Raw genomic sequence first — 17,996 nt, forward strand, 5'->3', positions numbered from 1 at the left:
TCCATTGATAATTTTTGTGTGATTTTGTTGTCAGCACATTCAACTATGTAAAGAAAAAAGTATTTAATAAGAATATTTCATTCATTCAGATCTAGGATGTGTTATTTTAGTGTTCCCTTTATTTTTTTGAGCAGTGTATATTAAAAAACAGCAGCGGTGGGGATACACCCAACAGGACTGATGACACCTCTTTGAAAATGTTGTGCCACAAGTATAAAATATATGACGGAGGGAAAGCACAAGAGAGGGAAAGAGAAAGAAACAGAAAACGAAAGGGCTGTGTGAGCAGGGGAGTAGCTAAACGACAGTGGGTAGCTATTTATCTCTTGCCTGCCCCTTTGGCTACTACACTTCCTGCAGCCCCAGTTAGTTTCCTTGACAAACACCGTTCCTCTACTGTGCCACAGGTGATTTAGACTCCGGTGGTGGGCATGGACCACCATCCCATTATGGGAACAGTCGGAGAGAAAATGAAAAGCCAGACCCAGCCTATTAATCACTAATTACAGGCTGGATGTTGAAGGTTCGCTCCCTCCCAGGAGAAGAGCCATGGAAGTCCAAAACAAGACGAAAGGAGCAGCCAGGCCACTTGCCTATCTGATAAATCAGAGGCCAAAAAAGGTGAGCCAAAATGTCCAGCAGCCCGTGCTCCAGTTCGATCTATAAGGAATTGCCCATTCTGTGACTTCACATTCAAATCGTTTTCCCTCCGACGGTATGATGATGATGGAGCCCGCCGTCTGGCAATTGATCTTTTTAAACTCCCCCATAACTTCCCCCGTTTCAATCCCCCCGAGATTGCCTGTGAATCAAGTTTATCGCTCGGAGCGCATTTCCAAAGCATTAAGATACAAGGGACTGTAATTGAATGGTTAGGGAGGATATTATTGGAGGAGATCTTGTGGGTATATCCCGTCACTATAAAGCCTGCTGGGGGTTTTGAAACGCCCATGCGTCGTGTTAACGGTGATGTTATCAGGGTTGTTTTGCCAGCAGTGTCGAAGGGTAGGAGGATCGTAATAGAGCCAGGGTTAGAAAGCTCCCTCTTGGATATTGTATTGTTTGTGGAGTAGGATGTCCGTTGTAGGCATCTGCATTTGTTTACGTGATATTGGCCGACGGAGTTCAGTGAGCATGTCAAAAGATGACCACCGTTTGCATTCGGCAATCATATTTATTTGGAATATTTTGATCAACAGTGTGTTTATGCAATCTTTAAACCCGTATGACAATATTAAATCCTTGTATGAATCTCTATCTGCTTCTAGGAAAACATCAAGTAACTTTTTTATCTCGGCTATACCCATAACACCGGAGCTGAACTCTGAAAATGAGTTATTTCATTGTTTACAAACTCTTAACATCACAATAGATTACGTTTGCACTCAATCATTTGTAATAGGTTCTACCAACTTTGTACAACTCTTAGAGCAACATATATCCATTGTTTGGGTTGTGGGTCATTAATGGACAACTATATTCAAACATTGTCTCTGATTTTTACGCCGATTTAGGTCAGGACTGAGACTGGACCGTTCAGGAACACTCAACACCTATTGGAAAGCCATTCGGGTTTGTGTTTGGCGTTAACATTTGTGTATTTGTCCCGCTGAAAATATAACTATCCCAAGGTTAGGTATTCAAAAGATGAGGCAGGGTTTCATCCAACTTTTTATCTGGGCTTTGCTCCTTTCATGTTTCTTTCATCTTGACAAACTCCCCAGTCCCTGCCGGTGACAAGCATAATATGATGCTGCCACCACAATACTTACAAATACAGAGGTTCAACAACATTGCATTCACTCCACAGTGCTGACCTCTATGACAAAGTGAAAAGAGGAAAGCCTGTGTTTACAAATCCACAAAAAATCATCCATTCTGTTTCCAACAAGACCGTTAAGTAATATACAGCAGGTGAAACCCTCTGTATTTTCTAATATTGTGGTGGCATCATGTTATGGGTGTGCTTGTTATAGGCAGGTACTTGGGAGTTTGTCAGGATCAAAAGAAACATGAAAGGAGCAAAGCCCAGGTAAAATATTAGTGGAAAACCTGTCTGTCTTCTGAAAATCTGACCCTATAATATAGTTTTTTCTTCATAGGGACAGATTTTAATACTGAAGACACACCAGAATGGCTTTCCAAGATGTGTTGAGTGGTCCTGAGTGGTCCAGTCTCAGGCCCGACTTACAGTGCCTTCAGAAAGTATTCATACCCCTTGACTTGTTCCACATTTTGTTGTGTTACAGCCTGAATTCTCACCCATCTACACACTATACCCCATAATGGAAAAGTGAAATAATGTTTTTAGAATTCTTTGCAAAATTATTGAAAATGAAATACAGAAATATCGAATTTACATACTGTAAGTAATCACACCCCTGAGTCAATACATGTTAGAATCACATTTGGCAGAGGTTACAGCTGTGAGTTTTTCTGGGTAGGTCTCTAAGAGCTTTGCACACCTGTATTGTACAATATTTGCACATTATTCTTTAACAAATTCTTCAAGCTCTGTCGCTTGTTTCATAAAGAAGGGCACCTAATGGGTGATGGGTAAATTTTTTAAATATTGAATATACCTTTGAGCATGGTGAACTGGATGGTGTATCAATACACTCAGTCACTACAAAGATACAGGCGTCCTTTCTAACTCAGTTGCCAGGGATTTCACCATGATACCAATGGTGACTTTAAAACAGTTAATGGCTGTGATAGGAGAAAACTGAAGATGGATTGTAGTTACTCCCAATACTAACCTAATTGGCACAGTGAAAATAAGGAAACCTGTACAGAATAAAAGTATTCCAAAAAATGCATTTGGTTTGCAATAAGGCACTAAAGTAATACTGCAAAAAATGTGGCAAAGAAATCGGCTTCATGTCCTGAATACAAAGTATTATGTTTGGGGCAAATCCAACACAACTCATCACTGTGTAGTACTCTTCATATTTTCAAGCACGGTGTTATGGGTATGCTTTTCATTGGCAAGAACTAGAGGGGTTTTGGGGGATAAAAAGAAACTAGAGGAAAACCTTGTTCAGTCTGTTTTCAAACAGACACTGTGATAAAAATGCAGGACAATATAAACTGGGTAAAACAGTATGTAAGCATTGTTAAAGTGACTAGTGTTGAATGACTCTATGTACATAGGGCAGCAGTCTCTAAGGTGCAGGGTGGAGTACCGGGTGGTAGCCAGCTAGTAACAGTGCCTAAGGTTCAGAGCAGGGTACTGGACGGAGGCCGGCTAGTGGTGACTGTTTAACAGTCTGATGGCCTGGAGATGGAAGCTGTTCATCAGTCTCAGTTCCAGCTTTGATGCACCTGTACTGTCTTCCCCTTCTCAGTTGTGTTTCGGTGCGCTAAGCTAATTGCTAGTCTCCGGAACTGGGCTTTTCTTTCATTAGGTTTTGTATTTCATGCTCTCAGGAGCAGAACAAATTGAGTCAGTGTTTCCTTTTGCTCTGTTGCTCATTAGCCAAAGAGGAAAATTAAAAGGCTCACACTAGTTACAAATCTAGTTACATAACAGAGTTAAAGGGATGCTTGGGTAACAGACTCTTTTTTTTCATTCATTGTCTCATTGAAGAACTGGAAGCTTAATAGTCGTTAACCATCGACACCCTTACTGGCCACACACAAAAGTTCTGTGCCTTGAATCCCTTGTAAACTAAAAATAAGTTAACATTAACATACATATATATTTTTAATAAAGGCTTTAGATTTATGGCAGCATAATACAGCATATTGTTATAGAATAATATGCTTTCAATAGAGCAAGAAGTGACGATAGCAATATGCAATATTTCAAATAATCTCTTTATGTAAATATTACATAAATATGGTGGCGTTGTGGGAAATTGAATAGAACACCCACAATCCCTTTGGAAAAGTCCACATGATAATATGGATAGCTAGTTGGGTGGAAGGAATCCTTGGAGATATGGGCATGGTTTAAATGAAATGTACATTAAACCTCTTGTTTACTCAATGTTTTTACATAGCTCCTAATTTCATAAACTTTTTCTTGATGTATGAACTCATTATGTTTCTCCTATGCATATTTTACCAGAAAACAAACAATATCATGCAGTAATGTTGTGCCTTGCCAACAAAACACTGGCTAATTGAGACTCTTTCTGTCTATTCGACTTTTTTCAGCTTGATTAATTCAAAGAATGTGCACCAACACACTGCACCATAATCACTCTGCTTTTCATTGTGCTGTGCTCACACACACAAAACATCATTTTGCATGCTTCTTTGATATGTGGAAGTAAATGCATGCACACACACACTGACACAGTCTTGCGCAGCTAACCTTTTGGGGTCATACAATTCAGTCCCATTCAAAATCCTATTTTCATTCATCCCGTACCCGTACCCGTACCCATACCCTTACCTTAACCTTAACCCGAAAACCTAACCTTAACCCTAACCCTAAACCTAACCCTAGCTCCTAAACCTAATTCTAACCCTTACACTCATTTTAACCTTAACCCTAAACCCCCTAGAAATAGCATTTGACCTTGTGGGGACCAACAAAATATCCCCAGTTGGTCAAATTTTTGTTTACTACAGTTGGTCCCAGCAAGTATAGTTACACACACACACACACACACACACACACACCACACACACACCACACACACACACACATTTGAATTCTTACATTTAAGCACCCTGGTAGAACAAAAGTGTCTTTTGCACCGCTCTCTATGACTAACGGGTGATCTAATTACCAGCTGGCTTTCTTTCTTTACAGAAGTGTACCAGCTCACCCTGCCCGATGACCAGAAATTGAGCATCACTACGGTAACCGTTGGCCAGAGTGCCATCTTGACTTGTGCAATCACAGGGGAGCAGAGACCTCCCATCATCTGGAAACGCAACAATCAGGTTCTCAACTCGCTGGATCTGGAGGACATAAATGTAAGTGGTGCCTGCAGCCTCACCTGAAACACAGCTGAACTTCTAGTTTTGTAAGACACATGCACGCACACACACACACTTTCTTTAACCTGGACAAATCAAAAGGTTGACCTAGAGCTTTTGAACAACATTTTGGGTTTGACAGTTATTCACAATGTCAGATATTCAGTCTGCTGAGAGGGATACCAAAGGGGTTCAACTCCAATGGGGAAGCACCTATTTTTACTTCCCGCCGAGCGTGTCATCGTCTCTGACATTGTCTGTGTGCTGAATCTGCCGGTAGCCCCCGACAACCACCATGTCGCTTTCATCCTTCTTCAAAGACAGGACACTTAGAGACTGGAGGTTCAGTGAGTCACCAGGCAACACTGCCCACTCTCTACGTTCTCCCCCTTCAGGGTTGGCCAAGCTATAGCTGACTCGACCATGCATAATTGAGTCAACACTGTCGCATTAGATAAAGGAGGTCCAGCGAAGCCGCTAATGTAACATTAAATGTTGATGACCTTTAAAACTGTGTGAGGAATTGCACAGCTGCCGCCAATCATCACCGAGCACCATCATCCCTGGAATTGGATTTCTCTCCCAACTGTTTCCAAGCGCTTCAGCTTCTTCTGATCCTCCGTTTACACGAAGAATCTTCTTCTTTCTTGGCCCCGTCCATCGCCGACTCTCCAAGGTGCTTGATGACTAGCATGTTGAAAGCAGGCGCACTGCCATTTTTCCCCCCCAGTCCCCTCTATAATAAATGATTCATAATTTTGTACGGCAAACTGACATGGGAATGCGTCAAAACAAGCCTATGCCAAGTTGGATTAAAGTGAGTGAGCTAGATTTAACTCTTGGGTAAAGTAACGGCCCTGTCAGGTCAAGTTAGGTCGACTTCGATGTCATTCGGCTCCTGTATATGGTAGATATTTTCTGTTTTACTTTACTCGCTCCATGTGGGTAGCATCGAGCAACCGCTGAAGACATCCAATGGAGTTCAGAGGTTTTGCAACCTGAAGGGGGGTCTTTGTTTCATCCTCTTCACATAGAATAACTTATTTCCCTGTTGAATTGAAGGAGACATGTTTTATTGTTAGCATCGACATACAGTTAGTTGATATCAACTGTTATTGTACTAACAGGTTCCTAATACGATGTGCTGTGATGTAGCAGAAAACCAACCTTACACAGCGTTGCAGTGTTACGGACTGCAACAGCTCAATTGATTTGGACACTACACTGTACTGTATGTACACTATTTCAATTCAGTCACAGGCTAATGAAGTCAAGTAGGGATACCTTCATTCTGTTATGTTAGCATCAGTTTCCGTGCCATTCAGGTTAACTGTATTCTGCCCACCGCTTCCCTCAGTGTGAGCTCAACTTTGATCCCGGTGTCTGTCAGCGTTGGATTTATTTTCCTGCAGTCGTCTAACAAGGTCGTCCACGACCTTGGGCAGATGATTACCGCAGATGGCCTATTGTTATGAACAGCCCACCAGCCATGAGAACAACAAAAGACTCAAGAGATTGTCGCTTAGTCTAGTTAGTCAGTCAGACAGTCATTTCTTACTAAACATAAAAGTGTCTGTACCAAGTGTTTTATCACTAACTAGACTAAGCGAAATGTCAAGCAAAATGCTAATGGTACATCAGCAAAAACCCAAAACCGGCTTACCCTAGATTATTTATTGCCCTTAGTCTTGTGGCTAATTGCCAACAGAGTTGTTCATAGAAAAGTGAGAGGATTTATGCGCACCTGGTGTTCACCAACCCCCTCTGTGAAGGCCAATTATCCAATTTCACCGAAGTTTTGGTATAATTGTGCCTTTTAGTATGCCAAGGCCTGAACTGCCAACACTAATTGGAGTTGTACTTCAGTAAATGGATTTCTAGGATTTACACTGTCTAATTTAACAGACCACTTCCCTTTAAGAATGGGTGTTATAAAAATAAAAAAATCTGTCAACAGTCCGACTCAGTGAATCCCACATTAATCCTAATGGTGTGCTCTTATTATGGAGTTCAATAGAGCCGGTTTCCATTTTGACAAAGCAGCTTACTCTAATACCATGAATATGACAGTTGCTGGGCATTGCATCATCATCCTCAGCTGTTGGCTGGTATTAGGATGCTCCAGACAGGAGAGGGCCGAAGCATGATGAAGACTGCAAGGATGAGTGCACTGCTTGGGAGAGTATCTACATTGAGTCTTGTGTCTAGACTGCCTACTCGGCACATCCGGCATAGAAGCTTAAGGACTTCATGTGTAATTGTAATAGAGGAGAGAGGAGACAGTGTGTCTCGGTTCTGCACTTATCTTCAGAGTCTTGGTTTGCCCTGATCAAGGGTTTATGCGTATTGTGGTTTATCTCCCAATGTTCAAGAGCCTATTGTACTGAGTGGGGTAAAGCAGCTAGGATTTTAATCTATATAGGCATACTTTACACTGCATGTACATGACTAGTCAAAAGTTTGAACACACCTACTCATTCAAGGGATTTTCTTTATTTTTACTATTTTCTACAATGTAGAATAATAGTGAAGACATCAAAACGATGAAATAACACATATGGAATCATGTAGTAACCAAAAAAGTGTTAAACAAATAAAAATATATGTTATATTTGAGATTCTTCAAAGTAGCCACCCTTTTTCTTGATGTCAGCTTTGCACACTCTTGGCATTCTCTCAACCAGCTTCATGAGGTAGTCACCTGAAATGCATTTCCATTAACAGGTGTGCCTTGTTAAAAGTTAATTTGTGGAATTTCTTTCCCTCTTAATGTGTTTTAGCCGATCAGTTGTGTTGTGACAATGTAGGGTTGGTATACAGGAGACAGCCCTATTTGGTGCAGGAAAGGAAGACCCAGAGTTACCTCTGCTGCAGAGGATAAGTTCATTAGAGTTACCAGCCTCAGATATTAACTGCACCTCAGATTGTAACAGACATATCTCAACATTAACTGTTCAGAGGAGACTGCGTGAATCATGCCTTCATGGTCAAATTGCTGCAAAGAAACCACTACTAAAAGACACCAATAATAATAAGAGACTTGCTTGGGCCAAAAAACACAAGCAATGGACATTAGACCGGTGGAAGTCTGTCCTTTGGTCTGATGAGTCCAAATTTGAGATTTTTGATTCCATCCGCTGTATCTTTGTGAGACGCAAATTAGGTGAATGAATTATTATTATTATGGAGGTGTGATGGTGTGGGGGTGCATTGCTGGTGACACTGTCGGTGATTTATTTAGAATTCAAGGCACACTTAACCATCATGGCTACCACAGCATTCTGCAGCGATACGCCGTCCCATCTGGTTTGGGCTTAGTGGGACTATCATTTGTTTTTCAACAGGACAATGACCCAAAACACACATTCAGGCTGTGTAAGGGCTATTTGACCAAGAATGAGGGTGATGGAGTGCTGCATCAGAACCTGGCCTCCACAATCACCTGACATCAAACCCTTTGAGATGGTTTGGGATGAGAGTGGAGGAAAAGCAGCCAACAAGTGCTCAGCATATGTGGGAACTCCTTCAAGACTGTTGTAAAAGCATTCCAGATGAGTACCTCATGAAGCTGGTTGAGAGAATGCCAAGAGTGTGCAAAGCTGTCATCAAGGGTGGCTACTTTGAAGAATCGAAAATCGAAAATATTTTTTGATTTGTTTAACACTTTTTTGGTTACTACGTGATTCCATATGTGTTATTTCAGTTTTGATGTATTCACTATTATTCTACAATGTAGAAAATAGTAAAAATAAAGAAAAACCCTTGAATGAATAGGTGTGTCCAAACCTTTGACTGGTACTGTACATGTTGAGCTATAAGACTTCTCTATTCGCTATACTTCCTCTGTAAATACTCCAATTCATATCCATTGTCTGAAACACAAAATGCATGAAATAAATTAAGCTGTAAGAGGAGTAGTGTAACATGGTGGAAAGCGTGCCAACTTCTGATAGTTGCCATTGCCTGCTTTATATGTTGTGTCATGTCTTCCTTCAAAGTTAACCTTTACTCAACTCTTCCTTTTAACTAACATCTAAATATTTAATTTGTGTTCTTTCTCCCCAGCAGATCCCAACACAGGTAGGTTTTATCGGAACTGAAGTCATCCACAATAAAAAGCCCACAAAGCTAATGAATTCCCTGTCATGGATACATCCGACCTTGACCTCATATTGAAGAAGTCGGCTTATACACCTGGCCTCACATGTCCTGCCCTGTATTAGGATCACATCTCCTGCCCTGTATTAGATGCCAATGAGACAGTTCCTTGGTGTTCTTTAAGAGGTCAGCTGGTCATGCAAAGGGTTGCTGAGAGAGTATAGCAGCCATTTTATTCTATCAGGATGGCCTGTAAATCTTCTTCCTTTTCCTCTTTTTGCTCCTCTGTCTCACTGTCTCACCTTCCCTCAGCTGTGTCTGAGGGGTGGAGGGGGAAGGAGTGGAGGAAGGGTGCGGGGTCGATCGCCTCCAGTGCCTCTAGTTCCACCCCTCTGAGTTTCATTTCTCCTCCCATTCATTTTTCATTTAGAAGGGTGACACAATATGCTTTCCGCAGAGGGGCAAAAACGTGCCATCAATTCCCTTCACACAGCGACGGTATGATGATCCGGTACAGCCTGAGTCTCACAATCTCATACCTGATCGCTGTTTATTTGGTCATAGAGGTTGCACCTGCCAAACATGGTGGCCCATGGCTATTCTTTATAGCTGTCTTGCAGGTCTATGTAAGGGACGACATGTACTGACTCTGAGACCTAAACAATGCCATCAGACATGATTGGAATTCTAATTGAATTATGACATGAAACACAGATTTGCTATCTTTTTTCAGGTCTGTCTGGGTTTCCAGCAAGGAAAGCTGCCTAATCAAATTAGAATGAATACATTTTTATCAACTAACTGAAGTAAGAAATACTCCCATAAAAAATATCAAATTACCTGTGAAAGTACACATGTTGATAGGCGTTAATATGAGGAAGTGAATTTAAGTTATTTCCAGATGGATTCATTAGCTTTGGGGCTTATTTCAATGTACTGTAACAGCAGTATTCTTTTTTATTTACATTTCTTTTTTTTATTACTCAGCATCTAAACTCTGTCAACTGTCAACTGCGTTTATTTTTTATGTGTAAGTATTTGTATAAACACAACAAGATTCAACAACTGGGATATAAACTGAACAAGTTCCACAGACATGTGACTAACAGAAATGGAATAATGTGTCCCTGAACAAAGGGGGGGTCAAAATCAAAAGTAACAGTAGGTATCTGATGTGGCCACCAGCTGCATTAAGTACGGCAGTGCATCTCCTCCTCATGGACTGCACCAGATTTGCCAGTTCTTGCTGTGAGATGTTGCCCCACTCTTCCACCAAGGCACCTGCAAGTTCCCGGACATTTCTGAGGGGAATGGCCCTAGCCCTCACCCTCCGATCCAACAGGTCCCAGACGTGCTCAAAGGGATTGAGATCCAGGCTCTTTACTGGCCATGGCAGAACACTGACATTCCTGTCTTGCAGGAAATCACTCACAGAACGAGCAGTATGGCTGGTGGCATTGTCATGCTGGAGGGTCATGTCAGGATGAGCCTGCAGGAAGGGTACCACATGAGGGAGGAGGATGTCTTCCCTGTAATGCACAGCGTTGAGATTTCCTGCAATGAAAACAAGCTCAGTCCGATGATGTTGTGACACACCGCCCCAGACCATGATGGACCCTCCACCTCCAAATCGATCCCGCTCCAGAGTACAGGCCTCGGTGTAATGCTCATTCCTTCGACGATAAACGCGAATCCGACCATCACCCCTGGTGAGACAAAACCGCGACTTGTTAGTGAAGAGCACTTTTTGCCAGTCCTGTCTGGTCCAGCGACGGTGGGTTTGTACCCATAGTTGACATGGTGCTGGTGATGTCTGGTGAGGACCTGCCTTACAACAGGCCTACAAGCCCTCAGTCCAGCCTCTCTCAGTCTATTGCGGACAGTCTGAGCACTGATGGAGGGATTGTGCGTTCCTGGTGTAACTCGTGCAGTTGTTGTTGCCATCCTGTACCTGTCCTGCAGGTGTGATGTTCGGATGTACGATCCTGTGCAGGTGTTGTTACACGTGGTCTGCCACTGCGAGGACAATCAGCTGTCCGTCCTGTCTCCCTGTAGCGCTGTCTTAGGCGTCTCACAGTACGGACATTGCAATTTATTGCCCTGGCCACATCTGCAGTCCTCATGCCTCCTTGCAGCATGCCAAAGGCACGTTCACGCAGATGAGCAGGGACCCTGGGCATCTTTCTTTTGGTCTTTTTTCAGAGTCAGTAGAACGGCCTCTTTAGTGTCCTACGTTTTCGTAACTATGCCCTTAATTGCCTACTGTTAGTGCCTACTGTAAGCTGTTAGTGTCTTAACGACCGTTCCACAGGTGCATGTTCATGAATTGTTTATGGTTCATTGAACAGGCATGGGAAACAGTGTTTAAACCCTTTACAATGAAGATCTGCGAAGTTATTTGGATTTTTAACGAATCATCTTTGAAAGACAGGGTCCTGAAAAAAGGGACGTTTCTATTTTTGCAGAGTTTATTTGTTTTCACCACCAGCTTGATCATGACACAGCATACATTACATTTGTTCCAGTTGTTTATCATGACCTTGGTAGCCTCACAGATTGGCTTGTCAGTTGAAATTGTGCAGTGAAACGTGTATTTGTGTTGCATTCATGTAAAAAAAAAAAAAGAATTACATTCTCTCATTTGGCTCTTTTCAGTGATTACTCATAATGGCATTTTCAATTGACTATGCTGAACACGAAGAACATTAGTTCACGTTGACTTGTTATTCGTAATTTCTTGTTTTCCTTATTTTTCCTTATGTGTGTGTTGTTATCGTTAGATAGGAACATAAGCATTTCGTTGGACCTGCGATCGGCAAATCTGTGTACGGGACCAATAAACATTGATTTGATTTTGATTTGATTACCATAAAATTACAGACAGACTTACTTTAACCTACCTCTGGTATTAAAACTAGCCCAACTATAGGTGAATTTCAGCCCTAAACGAAAGACAAAGCAGTTTTTCATAGTAGCTTCCTGGACCAGTTTTTGATAAGATGCAGTGCAGGTTTTCTCTTTTCATATAAGATAATACGTAGAAATGTTAAAGTGTTAGCTTTACTCCTATCACATGTTGTTAAGGGCCCAGTATTGGGTATTATGGTAGCAGGCATACAAAAAACAATAAGTGGAAGATTATTGTTGAACAACTGCTTGTCTATGTCACAGTGTGCTTTTATTGATCATGTCCTCCTTGTCCCCAGTTTTCCTTTGCTGCTTCACAAAAGTTCCAAGAACACCAATTCGCTCTGCTGCAAGCCCCACAGCCATATTGCACATTCTCAAAACATTTTCCTTTTTCAGATCTGAATATCATTCACACTGAGGTGAATTCGATATTGAGGTGAATTCGAAAAGAACCCCATTCGTTGTTTTTTTTTGTCCCACACAGTCATTGTGACGGCCCTCTTTCTTCTTCTGCAGGATTTCGGAGATGACGGCTCATTGTACGTCACCAAGGTGACCACCACCCATACAGGGAACTACACCTGCCATGCTGACGGGTACGAGCAGCTCTCGCAGACGCACACGCTCCAGGTGAACGGTAAGCCGCTGCCTCCGCTCGGCGGGAACAGAACGGTACACTCTCACACTTCCTTCCGCAGCTGCGTCACAGCCAAATGCCTATCCACGCCAAATGCGGTTAAATCACACCCGAGGGTGCGCCTGGATACTTTGACAACGCCACCATTGAGACAGAGATATGTGAGGTGAAATGAAATGCTTACGGGGCTGTCAAGTTTCCTTTTTTTCTCTAAATACGCCAAAAGGAAACTGGGAATGCGACATGAGCTTGTTGAGAGTGTTGTTTTGGATCTAAAATTCTACCAGAGTGATCAAACTGCTTTCCTTTCTTTCAGGATGATCACTCAGTCAGATGTAACTAATCAAATAGCCCTTAGTTGTGTGAAAATGCTTTCAAGTGTTAGATTTGTAATTGGAAAGGAGGCCATGTCTTGTCGATGCCATTTTCCTATTAGAGGCATGAGTTGAGGCACGCAGGAAAAGATAGTACTTGCTGCTGTCTTAAAACACTCACTGCTGCCGAATTTCTGACAGAAGGACAATCGTTTTGAAACAGACAGTTTCCATTAACGATGACCTTAAAGCACACACAGTATCACTCACGGTGTAGTTAATGATAATGTATCGCTTTAATTGGTTGAAAAACAAATTGGCTGGTCCGGGTAAATGCAGCCTGGCAAATGATTTTGAAAATGGATGGGGCGAAAAAGTTCATCTTTGTGCGAACAGCCATCAGGGTTCACTGATTTTTCGCTCAATTATGTGTCAAAACATTGAAAAAAAACTCACATCAGAATTGTCAGGGGATAATGTTCACCTTTTTCTGGAAATAAAGTTCAGGGTTCAGTCCAAAAATACCATATTTTGATAACCACTGTATTATATAGAAATGCATTTAATTATGGTCAAATGCTTATTTATTTTTATTTTGACCTTTATTTAACTAGGCAAGTCAGTTAAGAACAAATTCTTATTTTTATGATCCATAGCCGCTTGAGTAATGGAAAACAACTGATTACAGCCAGATGACTCAACAAAATCTCCTCTCTACAGGCTTTCCATATGCGTATTACATTGATTGCTATCACACGATTTTTAGACAAGTTAATCAGCACTGAGCAATTGCAGTGACAATTTGTGAAAAAAGCCACATGAGCATTATTCTTGTGTCCGGAGCTGTTCGTGTTCTAACTGTATATATATGTGTATATTCTAACTGTATATGTATTCACGTAAATTGTATCCCTCGATTTGATGAAGTTGTCTTTCACAGTCTTGGTCCTCATTGGCTGTAGGGATGTGGGACATCCGTGTATGGTTCCCTCTCTCTGATGTTTGTAAACCTCCATGGGTGGCCCAGAGCTAGCTGTGAGAACAGGCAGGAAGAAAGACTAATCACTACGCAGAGAAAAAGTGTTTTCCATGGTGGGGGACCCAGAACACTCCGACAGCCCCTATAATGGGGCTCGCCTTGGTCGAGATGCTTGAGATGAAACACAGAGGGCAGGGGACTCACAGGGGCTACGAGTCAATTTGGTGAAAAGTTGAAAGTCTGAAACCACCCTTGAGTGTGCTGGGAAGGCTGTCCCCTGAAGGGCTATGTGTGTGGGGGAGGGAGTGTGTGTGCCTGTTTGTATGAGTGCATGTCTGTGTGTATGCATGTATGTCCGTGTGCATGCATGCAGGCATGCATGAGTGTCTATGTGTGTATCTATGTGTGTATCTATGTGTGTGTTTTTGTGTGTGTGTGTGTGTGTGTGTGTGTGTGTTTTTGTGTGTGTGTGTGATACACACACTTCCTTTGCCACCAGTGCTGAAGGGAGACTTGCTGTGTGATTGACGGCAGGCTGGGGAGTTTTATGATGGAGCTGTCAACCCTGCTGTGTCCTATACTTGTATCACTATGTCTCTTGTCACTCCTAGGAAGACATCAGGCTACAACACGTCTCCAATTCTGTCTGAATCTAGTTTTGAGTGTGAAAACCACTATGACTATATTTCACTTTGTGCCTGTCCGGAGCTAAAGGAAATGGTGATTCGAACATGAACAAGAAGTGTTTTTACAAATGCACAGCGGAAGATTGAGGCATTTTGGGAGGGAGGGAGGGAGGGAGGGAGGGAGGGAGGGAGGGAGGGAGGGAGGGAGCACCAAGCCACTCACATGAAAATAAGAAGTGTTTAGAGAAATATATATTTTTTTGTTCCAGGTTAATTAGACCTTAGGGTCTCTTATATGCAATATGTGCTGACTGTAGTATATCAATTGGAAGTGGAACGGTGGAGTCTAAAGGCCGTCACTGTGTAAAGACGGCATGACCTCCAAAATTGTCTCCTAATCAAATCAGGTTTAACGTTATTTGCCACATGCGCCGAATACAACAAGTGTAGACTTTACCGTGAAATGCTTACTTACAAGACCTTAACCAACAGTGCAGTTCAAGAAGAAGAAAATATAAAATAAAAAGTAATAATAAAAAGTAACACAATAAGAATAACAATAACGAGACACACAACAAATATTTTCAGTCTCCTGAGGGGGAATAATTGTTTTGTCGTGCCCTCTTCACGACTGTCTTGGTATGTTTGGACCATGATAGTTCGTTGGTGATGTGGACACCAAGGAACTTGAAACTCTCGACTCGCTCCACGACAGCCCCGTCAATGTTAATGGGGGCCTGTTCGGCCCGCCTTTTCCTGAAATGGTATCGATGTAACCGGTGGGAATCCGCTACATTAAACCATTGTTTTTATGATGCTTGACATGAAGAGTCAAACAACATTTTAAACTATGCATTTAATGGATTTTAGTGGTGTTATTTCTGTCAGCTGGCTACCTTTATCTTACACCTGCTATGGCTCGTTCCGGTTGGTATGTTTGGCATTCCTGGGTGGCATACCTTCAAGCTGAGGCATGTTGTAGGCAGCAGGTTCTAGGAACCAGAGTGTTACTGGGAGCAGATGGCCATGGCACCAAATCACTCTCGAGTCTCACACTCACCTGGCTGGCCAAAGGCTTCCTCTCCCTAGTCAAGCCCACAGGAAATAGTCTCTGTAGCTAGTGGCACTCCTCTTCTCTCTCCTATGCCAGCCTACCAGGGCAGCAAGGTGGAAATCTTCTCTGAAGCCTTGATGTTACTGCTCTTTATAAGTCTATTTTAATCCTTTTAAGTCTATTGATGCGCCTGTACGCCAATCTAAGTAACATAATAAAAACATCCCCATCAAAAACTGTCAGTTTAAGCATCCTCCTATGGCGGCCTTCCACATCTGCGGTGGAAGGTGGTCAAGCTACAGCGGTGTTTGTCAGACCATGAGATCTCCCAAAAAATGTATTCCCACGAAAACGTCTGTAACGTCCAAACGGTTTGGCCTACAAACAGCCACTGTATGATATTTTTTTTTACTGTTTTGAATATTATTATTTAACTTTTTGATACCTAAAGGGGTCCTAAAATTCTAAATCAAATCGCTAAATGATCCATGGTATGACCATCTTAAAACAATTCCATATGTTAGCTTAGGCTTTTAGAGGTTAAACGGGTATTACTGGTATTGTCAAGATCGTCTGTAGAATAAACGGACCAAGGCACAGCGTGCTCTGAGTTCCACATCTTTTATTTTGTGAAACTTAAAAACTTAAAAACAAGAAACCAACAATGACCGTGCAGTACTGAGGTGCCACATGCACTGACGCAAAACAAGATCCCACAAAAACCCAGTGGGAAAATGGCTGCCTATATATGATCCCCAATCAGAGACAACGATAAACAGCTGCCTCTGATTGGGAACCATACCAGGCCAACATAAACATAAAACAACCTAGATAACCCACCCTAGTCACACCCTGACCTAACCAACATAGAGAATAAAAGGCTCTCTATGGTCAGGGCGTGACAGGTATTGTTTTTACCTCTATTTTAAAGTGTGTAAATAGGCCATAGATTTGGGGCACATTTGCTGTGACCCAAATGTCAATGACTGGATAGCATGTTGGAGTGGTCTAATGTTTCCAATTTACCTCTAGCAGGTCATTACTCTTAAATTCAACAGGGAGAGTGAAGTACCGAGAAACATACGGTCACAAACTGCCATATTGCCTTTGTTTACACGTATTCCTCCACATAAAATTACAACAATATTGGAGGTGCACTTGATGACTCAATAGTGCATTGACACACATTGATTAAATTAAACCTTGTAACTCATTTTTCAATAATGAAAATCATTTTTCAGCTCTCTTTGACCTTTGTCATAATACTATCAGGCTTAGAATGTGCGATCCATTCTAAGGATTATTCAAATATATTAGTTAGATTTTGTACTAAGGAATATGCTAACAAGTTATAGGGGCCCTGCATAAGAACTATGTCACACTTTCATAAGCAATGCATAAAAATGACTCTTGTCAAAAACTGCAGGTTGACCTGTGAAATTCTGTGTCTATTGCTTATAATAGCCTGAACATTCGTTATAGTGCATTGCTTATAAATCTCTTATATTGAACACATCTTAAGTAAAGCTGTTAGAAAAAAGTCGTGTCTCTTCCTGCAGCTCCTTTCCCCCTCATCCCCTTGCCTGACAAAAGATTGCCCAAAATCAATGGTCGCCCAACAAAATCAATGGCCAGTCCCACCGAGGTTCTCTCCCTTATTTATCAGGCTGATTTGTTTGGCTTGCGCGGATCTCGCCGAGCACACCAATGTTTCTAATGACATTCAGCATATGCTGGAAATGCACTTGATCCTATTGATAGTATGTTAATGCAGAGGTGAGAAGTTAAATGGACTTGGCAGACACTCTAAAAGAAAACTTCTTATCCAATAAGGCTGCCTCATTCTTCAAAAGCCCCGTCATTTTCAACAAAGTGTGTGGGCCTACATTAATCTGTTCTTCTCTTCCTTCTTCCCACAATGCAGTTCCTCCCGTCATCCGTGTCTACCCAGAGAGCCAGGCCCGGGAGCCAGGGGTGACGGCCAGTCTCCGGTGCCATGCTGAAGGTATCCCCAACCCACAACTGGCATGGCTGAAGAATGGCATGGACATCGCTACCAAGCTGTCCAAACAGCTCACCCTGCAAGGTGGGTTCCATCTAGTCGCAGGTGGGGAATAGGCTTAGAAATTGGATCAAGCAATGCTGGCATACATCTGGGTCATGTTCAGTAGGGTATACCGAATCAAAACGTTTTCGCAACCGAAAATGGAAAATATGTGTTCTCATTGGAGAAGTTAACCTCTCTGGGACTGTGGGACGCACTTGGGGAGCACCCCCCACCCACCCCCCACTGATTAGCATCGCTAGCATAGCGTCACAATTAAATAGTAGCATCTAAATATCATTAAATCACAAGTCCAAGACACCAAATGAAAGATACAGATCTTGTGAATAAAGCCATCATTTCTGATTTTTAAAATGTTTTACAGGGAAGACAAAATAT

The 17,996-nt window shown here is 42.1% G+C and overlaps 1 protein-coding gene across 1 annotated transcript in view; it reads left to right on the top strand.

The window, feature by feature from the left end:
- Positions 1–17,996, top strand: part of LOC120061869 (follistatin-related protein 5-like) — a 166,048-nt gene that overhangs the window by 121,881 nt on the left and 26,171 nt on the right. The window contains exons 6-8 of the mRNA XM_039011649.1: positions 4,766–4,932; positions 12,460–12,580; positions 17,478–17,639. Coding sequence (XP_038867577.1) covers positions 4,766–4,932; positions 12,460–12,580; positions 17,478–17,639 — 450 coding nt within the window. The remainder of the gene's footprint in view (positions 1–4,765; positions 4,933–12,459; positions 12,581–17,477; positions 17,640–17,996) is intronic.

The sequence above is a fragment of the Salvelinus namaycush genome, chromosome 17 (assembly GCF_016432855.1).
Source record: "Salvelinus namaycush isolate Seneca chromosome 17, SaNama_1.0, whole genome shotgun sequence".
Lineage (NCBI taxonomy): Eukaryota > Metazoa > Chordata > Actinopteri > Salmoniformes > Salmonidae > Salvelinus > Salvelinus namaycush.